General features: G+C 41.6%; 1 protein-coding gene and 1 long non-coding RNA gene across 5 annotated transcripts in view; one reads left to right on the plus strand and one right to left on the minus strand.

The window, feature by feature from the left end:
• The window catches only part of SEMA3F (semaphorin 3F), a 305,078-nt gene extending 284,752 nt beyond the window's left edge, over positions 1 to 20,326 (plus strand). For all 4 annotated transcript variants that reach the window (XM_085625080.1, XM_085625077.1, XM_085625079.1 and 1 more), the window contains 6 exons: positions 1,427 to 1,515; positions 4,045 to 4,086; positions 4,893 to 5,050; positions 7,511 to 7,578; positions 8,534 to 8,667; positions 14,704 to 20,326. In XM_085625080.1, the coding sequence (XP_085481206.1) occupies positions 1,427 to 1,515; positions 4,045 to 4,086; positions 4,893 to 5,050; positions 7,511 to 7,578; positions 8,534 to 8,667; positions 14,704 to 15,162 (950 nt within the window). In that variant the 3' untranslated portion in view covers positions 15,163 to 20,326. The remainder of the gene's footprint in view (positions 1 to 1,426; positions 1,516 to 4,044; positions 4,087 to 4,892; positions 5,051 to 7,510; positions 7,579 to 8,533; positions 8,668 to 14,703) is intronic.
• Positions 1 to 21,536, minus strand: part of LOC146797879 (uncharacterized) — a 62,863-nt gene that overhangs the window by 10,160 nt on the left and 31,167 nt on the right. The window contains exon 2 of the long non-coding RNA XR_014968547.1: positions 4,932 to 5,085. This is a non-coding gene — a long non-coding RNA (uncharacterized LOC146797879). The remainder of the gene's footprint in view (positions 1 to 4,931; positions 5,086 to 21,536) is intronic.

The raw sequence follows: 21,536 nt of genomic DNA on the forward strand, positions 1-21,536 counted from the left end.
TCCTTTTAGTTGCTGTAATTTGTTCTTTTGGCTTTGTTTTTTAGCTACACTTTGAAACAACAAAGTACTAGTAACTCTGACTTTTACCTTATACTTTGAGAATGCCCTGTTTCAGTCGCATCTTGAATGACCATTAACCATTTGAAATTGAATTCCTATGAAATAGAGGTTTTGCTCTTGAGTCGTCATAAGACCGGGACCTCTAGTAGTCACTTGCTTTTGGCTCGCTCTTGAAATATGCTGCTATGACCAAAAATTCTGTTTTTTCTATCAACATTGATGTTGTCCTCATGCCCGCATGTCCACAGGATCACTGGTAAATGTTGCTGCCTTTTGAAGAGCTTGAGGACAATGATCCTTTCCTCAGAGTTGAAGGGAAATGGCAGGCGTTCCAGGCAGCTTTCTCGTCCAGTTTGGATTATGGGAATGCAGTCATTCTTTGCTTACCCAAATATCCTGTTTTTCACCTTCAGAATGCAGTAGCCATATTTGTTATTAAATTTACCTGCGTATGCTTTAGTTAAATCCCAATTAGAATTCCTCCACAAGTTGCCAGTAAATAAACTGATCTTGTTAAAGACTATCCCAGGTCTCTACTTCTGCCCTATGTGTCCTCTCACAGACTTTGTTCCTCTTCTCATGCATTGCTGGTTGTGCTTGTGTTAGATCATATGAGAGCAAGCAGATGTTCTTTCTTGGTTCTGGCACATTTTCCTTTCACCATAGGAAGACTTTGCTCACGTGAGTGGAAAGAAAGCGGTGTATCTGTGAAAGTGCAGGGTGCAGCACGTTAAAGCAAGGCCTACTAGCATTTCAAATGCTTGTTTTCCTTTTGACAAATCTACACTTAGTGTGCTTTCTTGTTTGCACCTTTACAGATCTGGCCTCCTGTATGCCCAGAATAACTGTCGGTCTCTAGTTTCCTCCACTGTCATTGTTGGTTTCTATTGATTAATTTGTTGTATCTAATATCAACCTTATTGGATAAACCACAGCTGGCCATAGCTATTATTGGCCCCACAATGGGCAGAGAACTCTCCCTTTCACTCATACGTGAATCTATGGAACATGATGTTCACATGATTCTGCCAAACAGGAATGTGTGCCAGGTTGTGTGTAGTGCAGAATAACATGCAGATGACATCACATTACTTTCAAGAATTTGATCAGGCCAAAAACAACTTTATTTTTCGTTTTCATGAATACCTCAGCAGATAAATTAAATGATGTGTGCATTGCTTACAAGCAGAACGTTTCCCAAAATTGAATCTCCACTGGATCACTGGGCATGTGAGCGTGGAGTGGTATGGAATTCTATCCTAGTATTATTGACCGACTTTTTAGGAAACTGTTACCATGTAAGTTATTGGTGAGTTAAGAATTGCTTCAGTTATGCCTTAAATTGTGACCTCTTTCTGTCCTCCAGATCAGGGAACTGTACAGAAAGTGATTGTGCTCCCGAAGGACGACTTGGAGACAGAAGAGCTCATCCTGGAAGAGGTGGAAGTGTTCAAGGTCTGAGCTGCTTTTCAGAATTTCCCTTTCAATCTGCCCGCTGTTTTGGTGCATTAATACTAGCCCACTCCCATGTAAAAAAGTGTTCTGTTTTTATATATGGTTTGCCTGACAGTGGGACCGCTCTGCACAATGGAGAGGTTCTCCTAGCGATGCCTCTGTTAAGAAATGGGCAAGCAAAAATTGACTTCATGATCCTTGATGGCATGGTTTATGTGAAGGAACACACTGAAAAGTGGATCCGGCTTTTATAATTCACTATTCAATGTACAGTCATTGTAAAGCTGATTAATCAACACAGGAAGCGATATGAACAGCCTGTGCTCATTGTAAAGCTGATTAATCAACACAGGAAGAGATATGAACAGCCTGCCCTTACGCACACGGGAATAACTATCAAACTGTTGTGCATGGGGCATTTACTTGATGACAACAGGCCTAAGCATATCCTTAGATGATGAATTGGCGTTTCCTCTACCTTGTAGGTTTTCTGAACTTCTAGAAACAGAACCCAGACGTTCACTTCTTTATTAGTTGACCTACCACTACCAAGAAGGATCTATGTTACTCAACACAGCATGGTATTCCGTCTAGAAGGGCCCTGTGTATTTGTTATTTTCAGCCCTCTACAAAGTTTGAATGAGCCAAGTCCATATGATTTCTCTACTTTGTGTCCCAGCAAATACACAAATCCATCCCCAAAACTCAAAACCTCCTCTAGCCAGCACTGCATTTTTTTCTGTTTTCATGACTGGGGTATGGCACCCAACCTCAACAAATGCTAGAAGTGTTTTTTCATCACACCATTTAAACATCTTGCCCTTAAAGTCAGGGATGACCTGAACTGCAAGTCATTAAGAGTGGCACAATGCTTTTTCTTAATGGGGAAGTCGATTCCATTTTTAATCACTTGGTTGGAGAGTTTGCTGAGGGTGGTTGCTCCATTAACAACCGATACGCCAAACCTGCATGGAACTATCACCATTAAATGTTGCATATCCTTCATGTCCATTCATTGGTCCTGCCTGCCCAAAACACAAAATCTTTCATACTAGAGTAATCTTTAAAAATTAACTTGTTGGACTACACAGGAGCAAGAATAAATGGATGGAGAGATTGCTTAGCAGCCACTGCTCAATGTACTGTCACTGGATTGCAATCTGAATATTCACTCAGAAGCTTGGTCCGTTTTCCTTAGTGAAGGAGGAGCCCTAATCGGAAACCCAGCAAAACCACAAGCCAGCTTCATGGGATAAGCTGCAAAACCAACATCACGCCTTAATGGTTGTTATTCTTCTAGGATATAGCAGTGTTAAGAAATGCTCTTAATGCACATTGCTTGATTTTTCCTGCACTTTAGAAAGCCACCTGACCTTGGTACCAGAGGAGGTGTTCTGGAAAAGGCATGCTCATCAAGTTATCACTCAACTAAATGTGAGGGCATAGCATAGTTAATACAAAAAAGGGAGGTATTCAGCATCTTCTGAAGCACATGAGAAAAGGTGTGATTTAAAACTCAAGCACAACAAAGTTTCATATTCTTGTAATAGCACTGGTGAAAAAAATGGTTGCCTCTGGGTGGGTTGAAATTCCCAGATTAAAGTGGCTTTTCTGTCACTCCCAAAAATAGGGTAAAATCCCAGGTGCCGGTTCCTCTATTCTGATTTGCAAGTATCCAAGCAATGACAGTTCAGCAGTTACATACCATTAAAGTCACGTTACACTGAATACAGACAGTCACACATTGCCATTGCAGAACAGGGCGTGGTTGAGTTGCCCTCAAAGTGCCCAACCATGTTAACATTTGAGCATTCACACACTAAGCCGCCATTGGCAGCTTAGCTACCTTTTGCATTCTGGTGAACCTCCTCCCAAAAAGGAGTGGTTGATCATCTGTCAAAGTTAAGACCACGTGAGCTAAGGGGCAGGCGGATCCAGATTACAAGTTAGCCTGGTCACTTTGTAAAACCGTAATCCCAAAACAGCCAGGTTAGCTTCAAGGTACAATAAGAGGTACCACTGAGTGCTGACCGGGTACAAAAGAACTCTTCACATATGCACAAGACATGTACTTGCCTTTGAACTGGAATACTGCACATCTTCGTAGGAGGAGATAAAGTATCTCACTGAGAATGGTGCAGTTTTGGACTTATACCTGTTCTTCCCTAAAACTTTGAGCAGTATTAAGCTAAGCCACAATTCATTGGAATGCCTGTAAGCCGAGTAATGATATCCTTTGAGTAGAAAGTGGTCATTCTCATTTGTGTTGTTAGGAACCTTATGCAAAAATATAATAATGTAGCCCCTAGTCATGCAGAGATCTTCATAAAAAAGCTTTACATTTTCTGAGCAAATATACAATGAGAATGTGAATCATGGACTAGCAGCGGAGCAGGCTAAGAGATCACAGGTTGTAGTTTTTTTGTAATTTTTCAAAAAGTTAGCTTGTCGTGGACTGTATGTGGAAGTTTTAGGCTCTGTCCAGTTTGAAAAATATTGAACGTTATTCCTCCGTCTCTTCTGCTCCAGGTCCCGGCGCCCATTAAGACGATGACAATTTCTTCAAAGAGGGTAAGCTTGTAAATGCATAACAGACGGGGGCACTCGATAGATACCAGTTAACTTACTCTCCCCATCTTATCTATATGTCCTCTAAAGTTGCTAATAGTGGCTCTAGTTGATGGCCATGGCTATGTGTAGATCTTGATGGGGCATAGGGCGGTTTAACTGGTTAACTCATTTGATCATTTCACTGTTGCCAATTGGAAATTTGGTTGTTTTACTCAATCTGGTGGTCACTAGCACTAGACAGGGTCGGATTGAAACAGAAAATCGGCCTGGGTACCAAAATAAAAGAGCCTGCATCAGTGAATTCGAATACTTAAAAAAGTGGCCCTTGTTTGTAAGTTGGGGTAGTTTTTAACTTTTAAAGACACGCTATATAAGTGTTTTGCAAAGTATGGAAGACTGCATGGATTTGACCTTAAGGAAGGCAATGTTTATTTTAATATCTGGGAAAACAACAGTAAAAATCGGCCTAACAAGCCATAAAACTGGCCCACAAACAGCCAAAAAACACATACAGCAACCTGTCAAACCAGACCTCTGGGCACTGTCCGATTGCTCTATAGGTCAGTCTGTCCCTGGGCCTAGATTGAGAATTTGATTAAGGAACAGGGTGAATAACGTTAGGTTTTCATATGACAAAAAAGTAATAATTACTTTGAAAGATCTTGTATACCTGTTGTGTAGGCCGTGTTGCCAAGGAAAGAAGGCTAATGGCAGGTTGCTTCTTACAATTACAGCTAATACACCATCTAGAGTTTGACTATGGTTTAGTTCCTCTGACTCTGGTCTCTGTCTCAATCTTTCTATAGCAACAACTCTATGTGGCGTCTGCTGCCGGGGTCACTCACCTGGCCCTCCATCGCTGCGATGTCTATGGAGAAGTCTGTGCCGACTGCTGCCTCGCCCGAGACCCCTACTGCGCCTGGGACGGCAAGTCCTGCTCACGCTACTCCGCATCCTCCAAAAGGTAAGCTGGCAGGGCACCACAAACTTCAAAAACAGCTTTGAATGGAAAGAAGACAGTGTGACATTTTAAAGCATTCAGGGTACTCAGTATTGTGTGGTTGAATATTTACACTGCAGCCCGTAGCAATAACCTCTGCAAACTTCGAGTATTGCATACAACCCATAGCTTTGCCAATTCTCAGATTTGTTTAACTACTGCTAATTATTATATCACTGAGCAGTGTATACTCATTACCAGCTTTATGAGTCATGAGCAGTAATTATCCAATAAAAGATCCAGCATTTAGCTCTCTACTCATTGGAACGGGAAGCGGCGTTTACTTAGCATGCGTTACTTCGCATGCCGTTATTATGCGGTCGTTAGTACGACCGCGTTGTTAGTTAGCATACCTTTACTTCGCAATTCGGAACTACGAATTGCAGTAAGGGGGGGGAAGGTGTTGGATTTAAAATCCAACACCTTCCCTAGTGTCCGCATAGACTGGAGTTGGAATAGTAAATTATACTATTCCAACATCCAGCACCCCCTTTTCTGCAATTCGTAGTTCCGAATTGCGAAGTAAAGGTATGTTAAGTAACAACGCGGTCGTACTAACGACCGCGTAGTAACGGCATGCGAAGTAAAAGCATGCGAAGAAAAGTAATACATTCCATTGGAACGCCTTTTCAGCACATACCAGCTAATAATGCTGCCGTAAGCCCTTCGCGCCTATAACTACCACTGAACTGCAGCTTTGGACAGTGTATTCCCACCACTACAACTGCCACACTAACACTGTGGGGAGTATATACACACCGCTACCCTAAGCAGCCTATAGCCAAACCCAAAACTGAGGAATGTATTTACACTACCAACTCTGAGCAGCATATAATCAAGTACTCAAATACCAGTAGTCCTGAGTGACATCTACCCGCCGCTGCCTTTGTCAGCCCTGAGCATTATATGCCAGTTGCTAACACTGCTAGCCTTGAGAAGTCCTTGCTTCTGCTAATGTCACTTGTCCTGAGCAGTACATACTTGCTGCTATCACTGCCAGCCCTAAGAAGTCTACCCTTCTGTTGATACTGCAAGTGTTAAGTAGTATGTTACCTGTTGCTAACACTGCCAGCCCTCAGAAGTCTACCCTTCTGTTGATACCACCAGTGTGTTGCTAGCCTTGAGCAGACTATGCTTCTGCTAATGTCACTTGTCCTGAACAGTACATACTTGCTGCTATCACTGCCAGCCCTAAGAAGCCTACCCTTCTGTTGATACTGCAAGTGTTAAGTAGTGTTACCTGTTGCTAACACTGCCAGCCCTAAGAAGTCTACCGTTCTGTTGATACCACCAGTGTGTTGCTAACATTGCTAGCCTTGATGTCTGATTCTGCTAATATCACCTGTCCTAAGCAGTACATACTTGCTGCTAACAGTGCCAGCCCTAAGAAGTCTACACTTCTGTTGATACCGCCAGTGTTAGGTAGTAAATACCTGTTGCTAACACTGCCAGCCCCGAGTAGTGTATGCTTCTGCTGGTACCTCCTGTGCTGAATAGTATGTACCGGTTGCTGACACTGCTAGTCCTGAAAGGTCTCTGCTTCCGCTAGTCCCGCCTGTCCTGAACAATATAGAACTATTGCTAAAACTGCCAGCCCTGAGGGTGTTCCCCCTGAACATCTATACCACAGTATCGATTGGACACAATATCAAGGACAGAATATCAAAAATAAAATATCGACGGTAAGGAAGTGTAGATTTTCCATACCTAACTCCACATATATGTACTTAAGTGGTACATACATCTTCGAGGTACGTGGATATGGAGTTGGGAGTAGTAAATCTGTCGAAGCTATTCTTGTACCATGATATAGTTGGCATCAATATTCAGTAGTACATCCACCCTGAAGATTGTATGTTTCTGTTGATATTGCATTCTGTGAGCAGTATATACCTGTTGCTAACACAGACAACATTAAACAGTAAATCCACTACCAGTAAGGCCTCTGCTAACACCGCCAGCCCTAAGCAGCACATGCCACCAGCTTGGGGGGGATATATATATGTATATATAGATGTGTATATATGTATATATATATGTGTGTGTGTGTGTGTGTGTGTGTGTGTGTGTGTGTGTGTGTGTGTGTGTATATATATATATATATATATATATATATATATATATATATATATATATATATATATATATATATATATATATATATATATATATATATATATATATATATATAGTCACTCAAAGGAAAATATATATATCTCAGACAATTACAAGTGTCTACCCAGTCATAAAACTGACACATGTAGAAAATCTAGTGAATTGGAAAGGGTCGGAGCTCGCGTCTTCCATTCCATCGCTCTTCCTTATTTGCTTTTCTGTTCACACCTGATTGCTGGCACTTGTTACGTCTATCCTAGTCTCTTTCCAACTGCCTCTCCTGAACATCCCTTTTATTCTCCGTCACAGGCGAAGCAGGAGGCAGGATGTTCGGCATGGAAACCCCATGAGGCAGTGCAGGGGCTACAACTCCAATGGTGAGTAATCTTCCTGTGCCCTAGAAGCCATGTTGCGTAACAGGCGGGAAATCCCTTTCATCTCCTTCATTTGTTAAATAAGTAATAGAACGTGATTGATAATATGGAACACTCTGCTTTAACATGCACTACTCCAGCAGCAGTGTATTCCACAGAGATGGCATCCGGAGTGCGTCACTTGACGTCTATGGGGCACTTAGCAAGCGTGCCTCTTGGCTCTTGCTAGTCGTGCTCAGTGAGTGGCTGGCAAGTGGCATAACACTAAGTGATAAGGCCTCCTTCATAATGTGGTGGGGGGGCCCTTTGTCTCATAGCACACAGATATTTATAGACCTGGGGCTCCGTTGCGTGCGCTACACCCCTGCTGCATGCGTTATGCCCATACTGCTCATGGGAGTAAAGGAAAAGTTCAGTCTCTGCTCATTCAGGTTTCACGTGCATGAAATCTGGTCTTTGTATTTTGAGATTGCAACTTTGACGCGGGTCGAAGGCATAAATACCCATGCCCCTTGAGTCTTGGCCCTTACACGACATTACGCAAGTCTATTCAAGGGAGAATCTTTCTTAATTCCTTTTTTAAGTTAACTTTAAAAAGTTGTATAAGGGATTCTTACTCTCTCGTTGATATCCCTGAAAGATGATCACCTCCTGCATGGATCATATGGTAGAAGAGAAAGCCACCTCTATACACTCTCTAGCTTCTCTCGTGAGTTTAGCTAGCTGGTTTGGGACAGAGTTCTGTCTTCACATACAGGTAATCCCTTACCATATCCTTTCCATTGCTGCTTAGAAGGGATCAGTTCATACCTGTACCAGCATCACTTTCTGTAAAAGTCATGATTAATCTTTATTTTTCTTGTTTAGTTCAGAGACCTTTCCTACCCATTATCTGTGAGCACATTGCTGTGTTTTTGAATGTCTCTTGACTTGCCCACAAATGTTGCTTTTCTTGTAGTCAATAAGAACACAGTGGAAGCGAAGCAGTATGGTGTGGAGGGAAGCACCGCATTCTTAGAATGCCAACCCCGCTCCCCACAGGCGGTCATCAAGTGGATTTTACAGAAGGACAACAGTGACCGCAAGAAGGAGGTGAGTTTTTGCAGGACTGTGTCCCACGTCTGTCCTTGGACTCAGTAGCGTAACAAGTGTGCCATGAGCCCTAACATAAAAAAGGAAAATGGCCTCCTTTCCCACGGTTAGCAATAAAATAAAATGTATTATTGGAGTTCACCGGGGCCTTGTGCCACTTTACCTGCTGTACTGTTGATAACTACATCCCAACAAACATCTGAAATTAGTAAAGTGATACAGGGTCCCAAAAACCAGAATGCGGGGACTCTGATCTCAGGTTTTTCAAAAGAGGTGTTTATACAACCAGAACTATAACTGGAAATACAGTATGGTTTATCGCATGACCGGTCAGGAAAATCAGCTGACGTTGGGTGTAGGCACTTGAGCCATCACACTGTACTGCTTTACTTCTCTTTTTAGGTCCTCAGTGGAAACATTATTTTGCTTCCTGCTTGATTATCCTCTACCAGCTGTGCCTATATAGGTTCCCTGATATCTTCTGCTCCTGAAGCAAAGAAAGCAAAACCTCTTCTGCTGTCTGTAGGATGCCTTATAAGTGGCAACATATAGCATATGAGGCTTTGGTGATGCAGTGGCCCGCTCCGGCTCATGGGAGTATGACACACACAGATGTGCTTTCTAGACTCTGCATAAGTGTGATTATTGCAACTATATGTACCTAGAACATGGTGCTGCATAGGTCATACATACAAGGCCGAGTGTGGCAATGCAGCTTTGACTGCGCCTTTCCCGGGGTGGCAGTGTTGTTGTCTGACCTGTTTGATTACACTGAAAACTGTATCTTAGCTTGATCTAAGGAAGGAACAGAGCCACTGAGAGATGAGCAGCTTTTACTGTTGAACGGGAGACCCCTGCAAAAAAGGTATATACAGGCCGTGCCCAGAGATAGACGCCTGGCCATTCAGTAGAGTGTGATCAGCTGAACCAGTGTCTTTGTGGCGGGGTAGGCTTCAAAGCAGCCGGTCGAGCAGGGCCAGGCAGACCTTTTATTCCACCGGTTGTTTTCCCAGGAGGTTGGGGACCTTGGAGACCAGCTTTGAAATCCCAAGGCCGCTCCTGGTGCCTCGGGCAACTTCGCCAGCTTTCTAGGTGATTTGCAGCAGGCTTCAAGAGAGAAACCAATTGAGGTGGGTAGGGGAAGTCAGGGCGAAAGTGACCAGAGAGGGAGAATGAATGGACGGATGGAAATAGAGCGGTTGTGAGAGGAAACTTTGAGTGTGGCTGGTTTGAGCAATTTTACCAGGGCTGATTTTGGTTCCCCTGGTCGTACTTGCTGTCGGGGTGTGAGTGGACATCCCTGTGGCTCATGGAGATCCGCACCCAACTGTAGCGGGGCTTGGAGAACCAATCTCTGATAGCATAGGTTACTTTCCACTCCACTGAGTAGAAGTGGACTCTCCACGCTGAATGATGAGGAGGATTGCCTACAAGCGATGAAAAGGTCAAACAACAAAGCCCGGCATTGCTTATTGAGCATCAGTAGTGAGCACCGGCAGCCACAGCAAATAAAATCCACAGAAGAAAAAAAATCTGTGTTTTCAAGAAAGAACAAGTATCAACTGAAGTGCGTACAACAAGCAATGTGAGTGCAAAGATACCTTAGATTTGGGGTGCGATGCCAGTCAGTGAGCTGTGAGATTCCTTTGGGGTGTACCAGACCGGTGATTGGGAGACTTTGTAAAACTCCATCTAAACTTTGAGTAAAGTAAAATGGGCATGGATGCACCGTCACTAAATTGTACGGCGCCAGTGTTGCGAGTAGCGAGACAACATCACCGTGGTTGCACGTGGCCAAACTCCTTCAAAACAAAATGGCAATTGCACGTGGCCAAACTCCTTCAAAACAAAATGGCAAAATCATGCCGGCAGTATGAGTAAGAGCATCAGGCTATAGTTAAAGATTCCCTTAAAGGGTGTGATGTTAGTGTCGAAGGGTGAGACACCACTGAAGTGCTCGAGGCCAATGAAACGTGGCTCGAGTGGTCCTGAGCTATGAGTTGCCACGTAATGGGCGCCTAGCTTGCGTAGAAAAAAAACATAAGATTTTTAGGGATTTTTAAAAACTTGTTGGGTCAAAAAAACAGCCTTTTTCTAAAGGCTTTCCCCTTAAGAATTGTTTGATCAGGAAAATTCTATTGCAAACAAAATTTTTGCTTGAAAGCTTCACTCTCTTAGGGACGTGGCTGAAGAGCACAATTTTCGAAGCTTCACTAATCACACAAGCTTTGCATATTGCTTTCTTTCTCCAGCAAACAGAATAAAAATGTTGCCATCCCTAATGTACGACCATCAGCACTGATGCCACCTTGCACATGATGTTCTAATGCTGAAAGGAGATTGGTAGCTCTGGTAGTCCCACCCTTCCTTTCCCGGTTCTCTGTAGGTACGGGGGTACTCGCGATGCGTCATAGCAGAGCGAGACTGGAGAAGCCATCCTTTCCCAGGAAGGCGAACTCACGCTATGGGGACCATGGGGAAACTAAACTCTTCCTGTCTCTGTCCTGCCCTCTCCCTTGGCACTGGAAGTGAACACAAAAGGCTTTCTGAGCTGCCTTGCTTGTTTTGGGTTGCTTGGCAGCAGTGGGCAGGATCCTGGCAATTACCAGCACACCCTTGTTGTCACACTTAATACGCAATGAGTTTTGAAAAGAGATGCAAGTATATTTTGACACAAATTGAAGGACTCTCGCTTATCTTTCTTTTAATAACTCTTGCGCTGATCTAGTAGTTATATTTTGCATAGATTATTCATTTGACCAAATCCTGCAGTCTAGCTGCCCCATCACACATTCTCACGTGTGCGTGCGCACATACACACACACAAACACATACACACATACACACACACAAACACATATATACACACACATATATAAACACATATATAAACACATATACACACACACAAACACATATACACATATATATATACACATGTTTATAAACACACACATATAAACACATATATACACACACACTCTCTCTCTCTCTCTCTCTCTCTCTCTCTCTCTCTCTCTCTCTCTCTCTCTCTCTCCCACTCTCCCACTCTCCCACACTCTCTCTCTCTCTCTCTCTCTCTCTCTCTCCCACTCTCTCTCTCTCCCACTCTCTCTCTCTCTCTCTCTCCCACTCTCTCTCTCTCTCTCTCCCACTCTCTCTCTCTCTCTCTCTCTCCCACTCTCTCTCTCTCTCTCACTCTCTCTCTCTCTCTCTCTCTCTCTCTCTCCCACTCTCTCTCTCTCTCTCTCTCTCTCTCCCACTCTTCTGGACAAGTCTCAGCCAAGGGATAGAAAGGTGGGCTCAAGTGTTTTAAATTGCTTTTGTCTTGAGCTTCATACTGCAGTTGTGCCATTTCAGACCTCTGGTGTTACAAAATGTAATGGTATCCATTTTTATTTGACCTTGGAAGGATTTAGAGTTGAGCCCATCTATTTCCGGGATTCAAAGAAGTGCAAGACAGCCCCCCGGACACAGCAGTTTGTGCTTTGGGTCAGGGTTGAGATACTTTCATTGTGGTTGACATTACCTCATTGGCCAAGCAACTGGTCTTGCAAGTCGGACTAGAGGTGCATGCAAAATGGAACATGGTTTGCAGAACAGCGAGTATTGCAGGGGAAGAACACTTTCATATCATGATGTCATGCAAGGCTTATTGTTTCATCTATGGATGCAACATTGAATAAAACCCTTAATGAAAAAACAGTTTGGAAAAAAGACTTACTCTCAAATAATGTGTATCATCGCAATTTCTAAATTATTTAAGTTTTCAGTCATTTCTTAACCTCGTTGGCAATAATTTGCATAATATCGGATTACTTTAGATGAATTGAATTGAAAAAGCAATATAAAATTCAGATTCAATCAGTTTCTAGCTAAGAAAGCTTTGACCGAATGGCTCAATATACATTTCTGGCTTTCCACTCAAAAATATGGTCCGAGTTCACCGATATTGGACCCGGGACTTGTTGGTTACCCGGTATCTACAGGCAACAGATAATCTCACAGGCATTACATTAACAGAATGGACTAGAGCCCATTCCATTAGAAGAAAGGCAGCATCTTGAGACACAAAACAAACAACTCGGTTTCTGACCCTTCACTGTTTTATTCAATTAAGTTATCCTCTGTTTATCAAAAATGTAACTCAGTGAAAGGTGGTATGTCGGAGTGAGTAGCACTAAGTTATGTAGCTTAAAGCAGGGATTCTGTCAAGTGAAATGTACAGAAGCCTCTCATTCATGGCTGTACATAGGTTTCTTTATCCCAGTGAGCCCGACTCAACATCTTGCATGATCTACCAGTCCACATGACAAAATCTTGATGAGCTTCTGCTTACCCAGTTAGAGGTTCTGGGTGGAACCCTGTGAACCATGCCACAGTAACCCACCTCCTTTCCCATCCTAATTCAATTCCTCTTGCCCAGTTTTCTTTCCACACAGTTCCATTATCATTATTCCTAAAACTACAGCACTTCCCGCTACAGCACTTCTCCACCAGCCTTGCTTATAAAACTTACCACTCCCTCCACATCCTGTTATTTCCAAGATATCTCTCTTCTTTACCCTACCCATTACCTATCCTACTCGTTCAGTGGTTTCTCCTGTGCTGCTCTCCTACAAAGCAACCACTCCACTTCCCTCCTCCAGTGATGGTGTGCTTCTCTGCACCTCCCTTCATCAGTTCTGACATGGTATTGTAGCCTCCTCTGTCCGGTTGCCTAAGTTAGGCTTGTCACAATGAAGTCAGAGGGACAGTATCTGTCTCATACCAACAGTCCCCCACCATCGTGTATTTGGCTTTCATTTGGAGGATGCCAGGAGTACCGGATACCTCGCAGGAATTAACAACGACTTCCGATATAAGGACTGCCTAAGATAATTTGGGGCTGGAGGAAGGAACTCCCTTTTTGACTGCCCAATACATAAACAAGAAGAATACGCTTTTGTGTGCTGATATGGTGGCAGAGTAAGATTATGAATAAAAGTGGAGGCCGTTTCCTGATCTGAATAACGCGGTTACAGAGCTACAAACGAGTGGATAATATTATGCTAATAGACCAGATTGCTCTAGGAAAGGAATGTCCTTAAAATCTGACAAACTACAGAGAAGTAAGGATATGATATAAGGGGGTGTGATACAATGGTAACCAACCAGTGCCAAGTATAGGAGAGCAAAATTTTTGGGTCTTGAAAAAGATGGCATATTGAATAAATCCATCGAAACGTGTCGACGCTGAAATCAACATAATCCGTTGGAAGAGGTTCTCCTAACAGGATAGAATTATATAAAAAGCTTAAAGTGAACTATTGAGAAAAGATCTTTGTCAGAACGGATTTGTTAATCAATGACAAAAAATATTGTCTTCTGTTGTCTCTTTGTTACTTGTTTGTTACAGCTAAGTGTCTCAATAGAGGAGGTTACTATTAACTATATGTGAAGCTTGCGTTACATGTATTGTGTTTTAAGACAGACAGTTTTAGGTCTATTTTTAATTGCATTGGTAATGTGTTTTTAATAAATTTTATACAAATATTTTCGAAATACAGTGATTTATTATGGCCTTTTGATTTATTATGGCCTTTTGAAGTTGTGACGTTCTAACACATGGGCTCAAAATTTGGGGTGTGAATAGGACTTAAGCTAATTGTTTAACGAATTATTATCGCCAAGGGATAATACATTTTCACTACCTTTAGTATTTGGCAAGGCTCCTATATGACCACAGTTTACTACAAATACAGTGGTTCTTGCTATCAATGTGGCTTGATGTAAAAGAGCAGATTAAGTCTCCAGTCTCTCGATTTTCTGTGACTGTTTGCAGTTCTAATTATATTATGTCTTCTACTCGTCCATGATAACCTTTTTCCCACCGTGCAAATAGCTAGAAAAACAATACGTGGATGCATGTACGGTGTGTGGCACCTAAAGCTTTTCCTCTGCTTTGTTATGTTGTGTGCATGATGTGAGTTAGTTGCTTGCTTTACAGCCCATACTATAATTTTTGTCACATTCTGTTTGTTATTTTGTTCACAGATGCGGTCTGAAGGGCGATTCCTGAAAACTGATCAGGGTCTTCTCCTACGCTCCCTTCAGCTGTCCGACAGCGGCGTCTACCTATGCACTGCCACTGAGAACAACTTCAAGCACACCGCGGCCAAGGTGCAGCTGCACGTACTCAACCGCGAGACGGTCAATGCTGTCCTATTCCATTCCGAGCCACCCGCCCCACTTGCCAATAGCGCGGGTACCTCTCTAATAGGCCCCCGCGGCATTGTACCTGGGCCTTTAGACGACCCCCAATACCATGATCTCATCCAGCTCCTCACTCAACCTGAAATGGGACTTATAAACCAGTATTGTCAGGGTTACTGGCGGCACACATCGTCTTCTCACAAGGAGGTGCTGGCAGGCCTAAAGGCCAAGGAACTACAAGACCAGAAAAAACCTCGTAACCGTCGAAATCACCAACCAGACAACAGCCAGCAGACATGAAACCGTTGCTGACCAGACTTTTTCATAACTTCTATTTTTCCCTTTTAATATAAAAATTCTATATAAATATATATATATAAATATATACATACCATTTCCCTATTCGGACAGTATTTATTTCTAGGTTGTACATAGTCTGGACTGCAAAAAAGTCTTCAACACTAGGAGGAAAACCAACCAGAGAACATTCTGTTTCTGAAACCTATAATATGGCGTGGCACATAAAGGCACAGTGTCCTGCTTTTGCTTTTTGGTGCATTGGGGGTTCCATAAAAGACAAAGTCCATCACTCAGTGCTTGTAGTTGGAAAGCCCTCGCAGAGCCTTGCAGGAGGAGAGGCGTGAAGCTCTGGTTGCAAAAGCAAAGCACTGATAACCTATACTATGTAAATCTCAGTCCTTGATATAAACTTTGTGAATATCTGCATGGATGGATGTGTACCCCTTGGATTGAACTATTCTGGGGATATTGGTGGGGAAGTGGGGTGAATGGGGTTAATTCAAAGCTGCTCCAATGTTTTTATGGGAAATTTCACATTCAATGAAGAGATTTCGTATTCAAATAGAACTGTTAAATGCATTGGGTGGACTATATTTTTCAAAACCGACTTGGACATCACCATAAAATAGAAGCTGAATGCCAATCCATCAAACTTATTTAACTTTAACTGTCTCGCATATCATTCTGAAATGTAATCTTTTACTTTGATTCTCTAAATGGATGACCAAGTATCTGATTTCAAATAGACGGAAAACAGCACAGAAGAAAAGAAAGTGTTGTCATCCTCACGAAGTTCATATTTTGTTTGCTTGTGGTGGTGATTGGAAGCTTGGATTGGGGTAGGCATGAGTTGATGTTAGCAGGAGGAAGTGAAGACCAATGAAGGCCAGTGGCTGCTCCTTAAAGTAGTACCCCTAAACAAACATGAAGGTGTACATTTCCATTGCTTGTTCAGCCAAGTAGCCTAGAATAGAACAGCAATGATGTATGTATTTGATAAAGGTACAACAACAGGAATTTTGACGTCCACTTTGATGTTAACCCTTGTGCTAAGATGGGGAAGTGAGTTGGCTAGAGTATTCAGAATTCTTTTTGGTACTCTATTTAGTACCAGTAACTACTCAAAAACAGACATTTCTTGATGATCAGGCCTGACTAAGCCGTGTAGTGTCACACTGAAGATGGACTGGCGAGTTTTGCTGCATAAGCAGTAAATAAACGACTCGGAGAAACACGCAGTAAAACAGTTGGCGTGTTGTTTATTCTAAATATCTATTTGCCTGTTGTATGTCTCTGCAGCCAGCTACCAATTTCTCTCTCTACAGATCTATTTTGACAAAATCTTCAGTGTATTATCTCAATTGGTTTTAGTCCATAATAATCCTAATGCTCAATTCAAGATTACTCCTATATCATCGGTCTGCTGTTCAAAGGCATTTGCCAGGTGTTTCTTTGCCATACACGGAGTTCTAATGACAACTTGTGGCTTCTCCTTGTTACTAAGCAAGTACCCATTGCCACATAAGTAGGATCTGGTGTGTTTCGGCACACTTACAGCATCTCTGTTTTAAATCTCCCTCACAGAAAAACTTACTTTTTCAGGGTCATACTTGGTTTTGTTTCGCTGTGCAAAGTGTTTGCTTTTCTCTAATAGTTTATATTTCCAAGTTCAGGTGGCCTCATACATGTACAGCATCTTCACCCAAAGTTTCTTTTCCCGGCAACCAAAATGCTCATTTAGCGCTGCTGAACCATCTTTCTAGAGCCTTTAGAAAATCCCTCTCAGTCCTACTTTTATTTCTACTTTGACAAGGGTCAACATCTGGAGTAAACTTTTCTTGTTGTATATTTTGCTGTGATCCTCTAAGAATCTAGACTATTGTAGTCTTGGCACCATATTGCAAACAGTATCCTAATCGGGATGGGATCCAGCAACCTGTTATTATTAGTCTTCTTGTAATCCAGACAACCCCCCCTGCTCTCTTTGTACATATGTCTCTTTTTAAAGTACAGTTTGTGTTAGTTTATGTTCTGCTCTCCATGTAGTTCTCAAAGAAGTACAGGGGCGGCACTACAAGGTAGAGAAAAATGCATTCATCTTCTTTATATAGTGTATTCCATCTGACAGCAGATGCTCATGTGCATCTCCCTGCCACTGTTTCTTCATAGTTCCTTCGGTAACATCTGGATGCAGCTTCAGCTTGAAAGCCGAGGATCCAAGCTGCATCAGACTCCTTTTACAATTGGTCATTTTTAAAGATGCTGTTTTAAGTACCAGGGAAGCTTTAGGACTTGATAGATTTTCTTTAAAAAACGCAGATCTTGCCTGGTTTAAAACATTTTTAAAAAAAGTCCAGACCAGAACACCAGGCAGTAAACTCATATGTAGTCTCATGCTCTCCTTACTTGCAGGGGAGTTGGTGCATGGACTTGTTCCATTTTGCCATTGACTTTCAGTTGAATCGCATGACCTACCCAGCGGGCCTTTCCGCTGTCACATCCAAAAGTGGGAGGCCTGTAAGTCTGATGACAAATAATGTGTTTTGTGTATTTTTAAGTATTTGCTACATTTATTAAGCACAGTTATCGGGGTTACTGTAGTGGGGAAAGGCATGTAAAGTGTATTTCTTTTTCTTTATATTTTTGTATTGATCTACCACCGGTTAACTTGTCATCAACTACAGAAATATACAAAAATACAATGAGAGCAGGATACTGTGCCTTTAAAGTGATATCACTTCCATGTCTCCTTTCCGTTAAATTTCTCATTGCTTTAAAGATACACATATATTTTTTTGTGGGGGAGGAGGGACAGGTATTATTGTCATTTATTTCTTCATGATTGGTGTACCTTATTATACAGAGGTTGTGTATTCTGTCATTTCTGTCTGTGTGCTGAAAGGTTTTAACAGTGATCTTTTGTTTTTTGATGTATTGTTTTTCATTTTAAATTATGACGGAGAAGCTCTGTTTGTAATATAATGTTACTATGATTGTACTAATTGCCGTGCCTGGCATGTACTATATGTTCGAAAAAAGAACAATTTGATGGGAAAGGGTAGGGGGGGGGGGGGGGAGGGGTAAACGACCTGGGCATGAGTTTCTTTTAATGCATTTTTTCATTCTATGTTGATGTATATTTTGAAACAGCCTAAAAATCAGTGTAAATAGTATTTTCATAATTTTGTGTAAATACAGTTGCAGAGTTGATAATAGTTCTAATGAAGTGCGGTTCTTGTTTTAGTGTATTTTTATCTTCTCGCTTGATTGCATACTTGAGTACAACCGTCAGCATAACTGTACTTGTGAGCCAAAGCCAGGGCTTGTAAAAGGATACTGGGGCTAGTGAAAGTGGAATGTGTCCAGGGATAATTTGATGCATCAATGATTTTGGTTTTGGCCACGGGCCAAGCTCTTAGGAGAAGCAAAAATTCAGTCAGTTCTGTTTAAGAGAATTTATGAAAGTTCTATTGGTGTGATCTCCTCGGTCTCTTCACAAAAGTAAATTGTGTTAAACTTGTAGACAAAAATGGATATGTGCAGACTAAAAATCAGTAAATTGTTCCCCTCGAAATTTGCAATTCTAAAAGTTAACAACAAAGGTTTTCATAGCAAAGAGACTGAATGTGTACAAAGACAGTATTGTTATTGCTTTTAACAGGAGGACCGAGGGGGGTCTAGTCATGCTGCCTATTTATGACTGCCAACGCTGTGTGCTAATGTGCAGTAACCTTGTTTGCAGACAAAAGATACAGAAATCGCCTTGTAAAGGTTTAGTTGGCAAATTATTTGTTTCAGTCTATTTGTGTTTAAAACGTTCTCACTCGATCAAGAGGCCTCTAGAAACCAGACTTGGGTTGTACAAGCATCGCTGAACTCAGACTGGCTTTGACTGCAAACTCACAAGTCCCTGAGAGTGTGAACTGCAGCTTTGGTGTATGACTATGCGGCAAGCACAAGGCCCAGTGCTGTATAGATGCCAGAAAAGTCAATGTTTCGAATCATAAATGGAATATATTTTGTACAGTTTCTGGGCAACGGTTGCAATCGGCAGACACGAAACTGCATTGGAAGGTGTACATTGTAGACACACTCTTTCCAACGGTTACATCACACTGACTGAAAACAAACGTGAAAAATTCCTAGTGCTTAATACTGGGATTTTTCTACTTTTAACTTTTGCCATTGCGGCTTGAAAAACTGAAATCCCTCAGTTAGTAGTTTTGTTATTTGACTAATGGAACTTAATCAGAATACCCCAATGTATTTGAAATTCCCAAGAAACTTGGAAAGTGTAAAAAAAAAAAAAAAAAAAAAAAAAAAAGGCACAAACACTGGCAAAGCCAAAAGGTCTGGGTTTAATGTACTAAAGTATACTGCATTAGCATTTAGACCGAGACACACAAGGGAAGTCAGCAAGAGCAGACAGATGGTTATAGTTGTAATGTAGTTCCGCATGGAGTCTCAAGGCAAGCATCATTAAAGAAGTGGAGGGATATAGCCAATCAGCCAGTAACACTAGGTGAGAGATTAATATCCTGGGCTGAGCAAAGATGTGACTGACAAAGTTTCAAGCTAATGGTTGAAAGAGGCTGTTCAAAGAAAGACAATGGTGAAAAGAAGCGGGCCCAAAGCCTGTTCTACGCATATTATAAGTAATATATCTGTTTGACTGCTCAGCAGTCTAAACCCAGACTTATAAATGACTAGGGGCAAAACTTCACAGGTAGGCATGGTTGCTTCACTAACATGGGCTTAAACAGATGCACCCTGTCCCTGCCCAAGTACCAGAGAGGTCCATAGAACTCAACAACTTCTTCATAAGTGCAGATTTTGTGTTTGCTGGTTTTTTTTTAGGCTGTTTAAAATCCATTCTGCTCAATGGATATGAATGGAGTTCTCAAAACCTCGACCAGATTTTTGCTCAAAAGGCCTATCTTTACAGCTTCTAATGTTGAGCTGCCTGGCCCGTACATCGCGAGCGAGACAGTGCCATCTCTTCTGTTTTCTCACAAACAGCATTCCATTGTAAGGAAAGTGCTGATGGCTTCTTGTGACATTTCCATTTCATATTTATCTTCCCATATAGGAATTATTTTTTATTTAATGTGCTCCTTCGCTTCACGCCTGTAATTGTTCAAATAAAAATACAATACTTCTACAATTGCTGTTATAGCTCAAGTTATTTAAAGTGCTTGTGCTTTATTACACTAAATACGTTAGTCCCATAGAATTGGTGGAGCTGGTCACAAAAGAAAAATCCATTTTGTCACCCAGTGAGTTCCATATAAATAAAGCTGTTACTTAGGGAAACTGTACTATGACATTACAGTTTCCCTAAGTAACAAGCTTGAATGTATGGCCCTCATTACTGTGTAACACTGCTTTGGCAAATCAACTTGACACACATTTTATCTAAAGCTTGCTTTATTCCATTCACAGGAGAATAGTCTTTAGAAATAGCAGGGCAATCCTTCCAGGCCATTTAGCCAGATAAACCCTGTTTTTCCTTTTTAGTTTACTTCTGAAACACAAATAAGAATGTACTGTGGCAGCAACACCCATATAATAAGATTTTGAACTCTGCACTGTTAACATTTGGAAGTCTTTAAAAGTAAGTCACATATCAAGGCGCGAAGGACAAATATTTAACAATCCAACCCAACTTTAAACATGGTTCCACCTCTGGATGGATACCTTTTTAAATAAGTTTAAAATGTTATCTGATAATGGCAGTCAAATAACATTTTTGTTACCAGCCATTTTCAGACAGCACCTCGTTGAATGATAGCAGTATATTTACAAGCAAATGGCTGTCTCAAAATCACCGGACAAAATAAGTGCATGACTTGGTTTGACATCATGGTATTGTTAAAGATATTTGGTTGTTGTGTTCACACCATAATTGAATACTCAGCCTCTTTTTGCTCCAAAGAACACGGCAAATGATATACGTTTTTTTGCCAGTTGGCAATATGCTTTGTAGCTGTGTTGTGCTTTGTGTGTGTGGATTGCTTGATTTAACAAAAATGCCTTGGTGTGGCAGACTGCAATGAAATTGTCTTCACCCACCGAGCACCTTACTTGTAGTGGTTCTGCTATTCCAAGCAGACTTGGAAATTGAATTCGATAACTTATTTCCTTACCACCTTCTTTTACTTCTGTTGCAGATGGTTGTAGTCCTGTGTTGGTACTTGTTTTTGTCGATTGTTCTCATTAGCTTTTCCCTTTCTCTGCCACTTTAGTTGCATTCAACTATGTCAGTGGTACACTGAGACTTGAATCTTGGCACGCACCAAAGAACACCGTGAGACACAATAAGGATTTCAACATAATATAACCCCAGAACGCAAAAAAGTGTTTTTTAAATACAG

This window comes from Triturus cristatus, chromosome 9 (genome assembly GCF_964204655.1).
Source record: "Triturus cristatus chromosome 9, aTriCri1.1, whole genome shotgun sequence".
Taxonomy (NCBI): domain Eukaryota; kingdom Metazoa; phylum Chordata; class Amphibia; order Caudata; family Salamandridae; genus Triturus; species Triturus cristatus.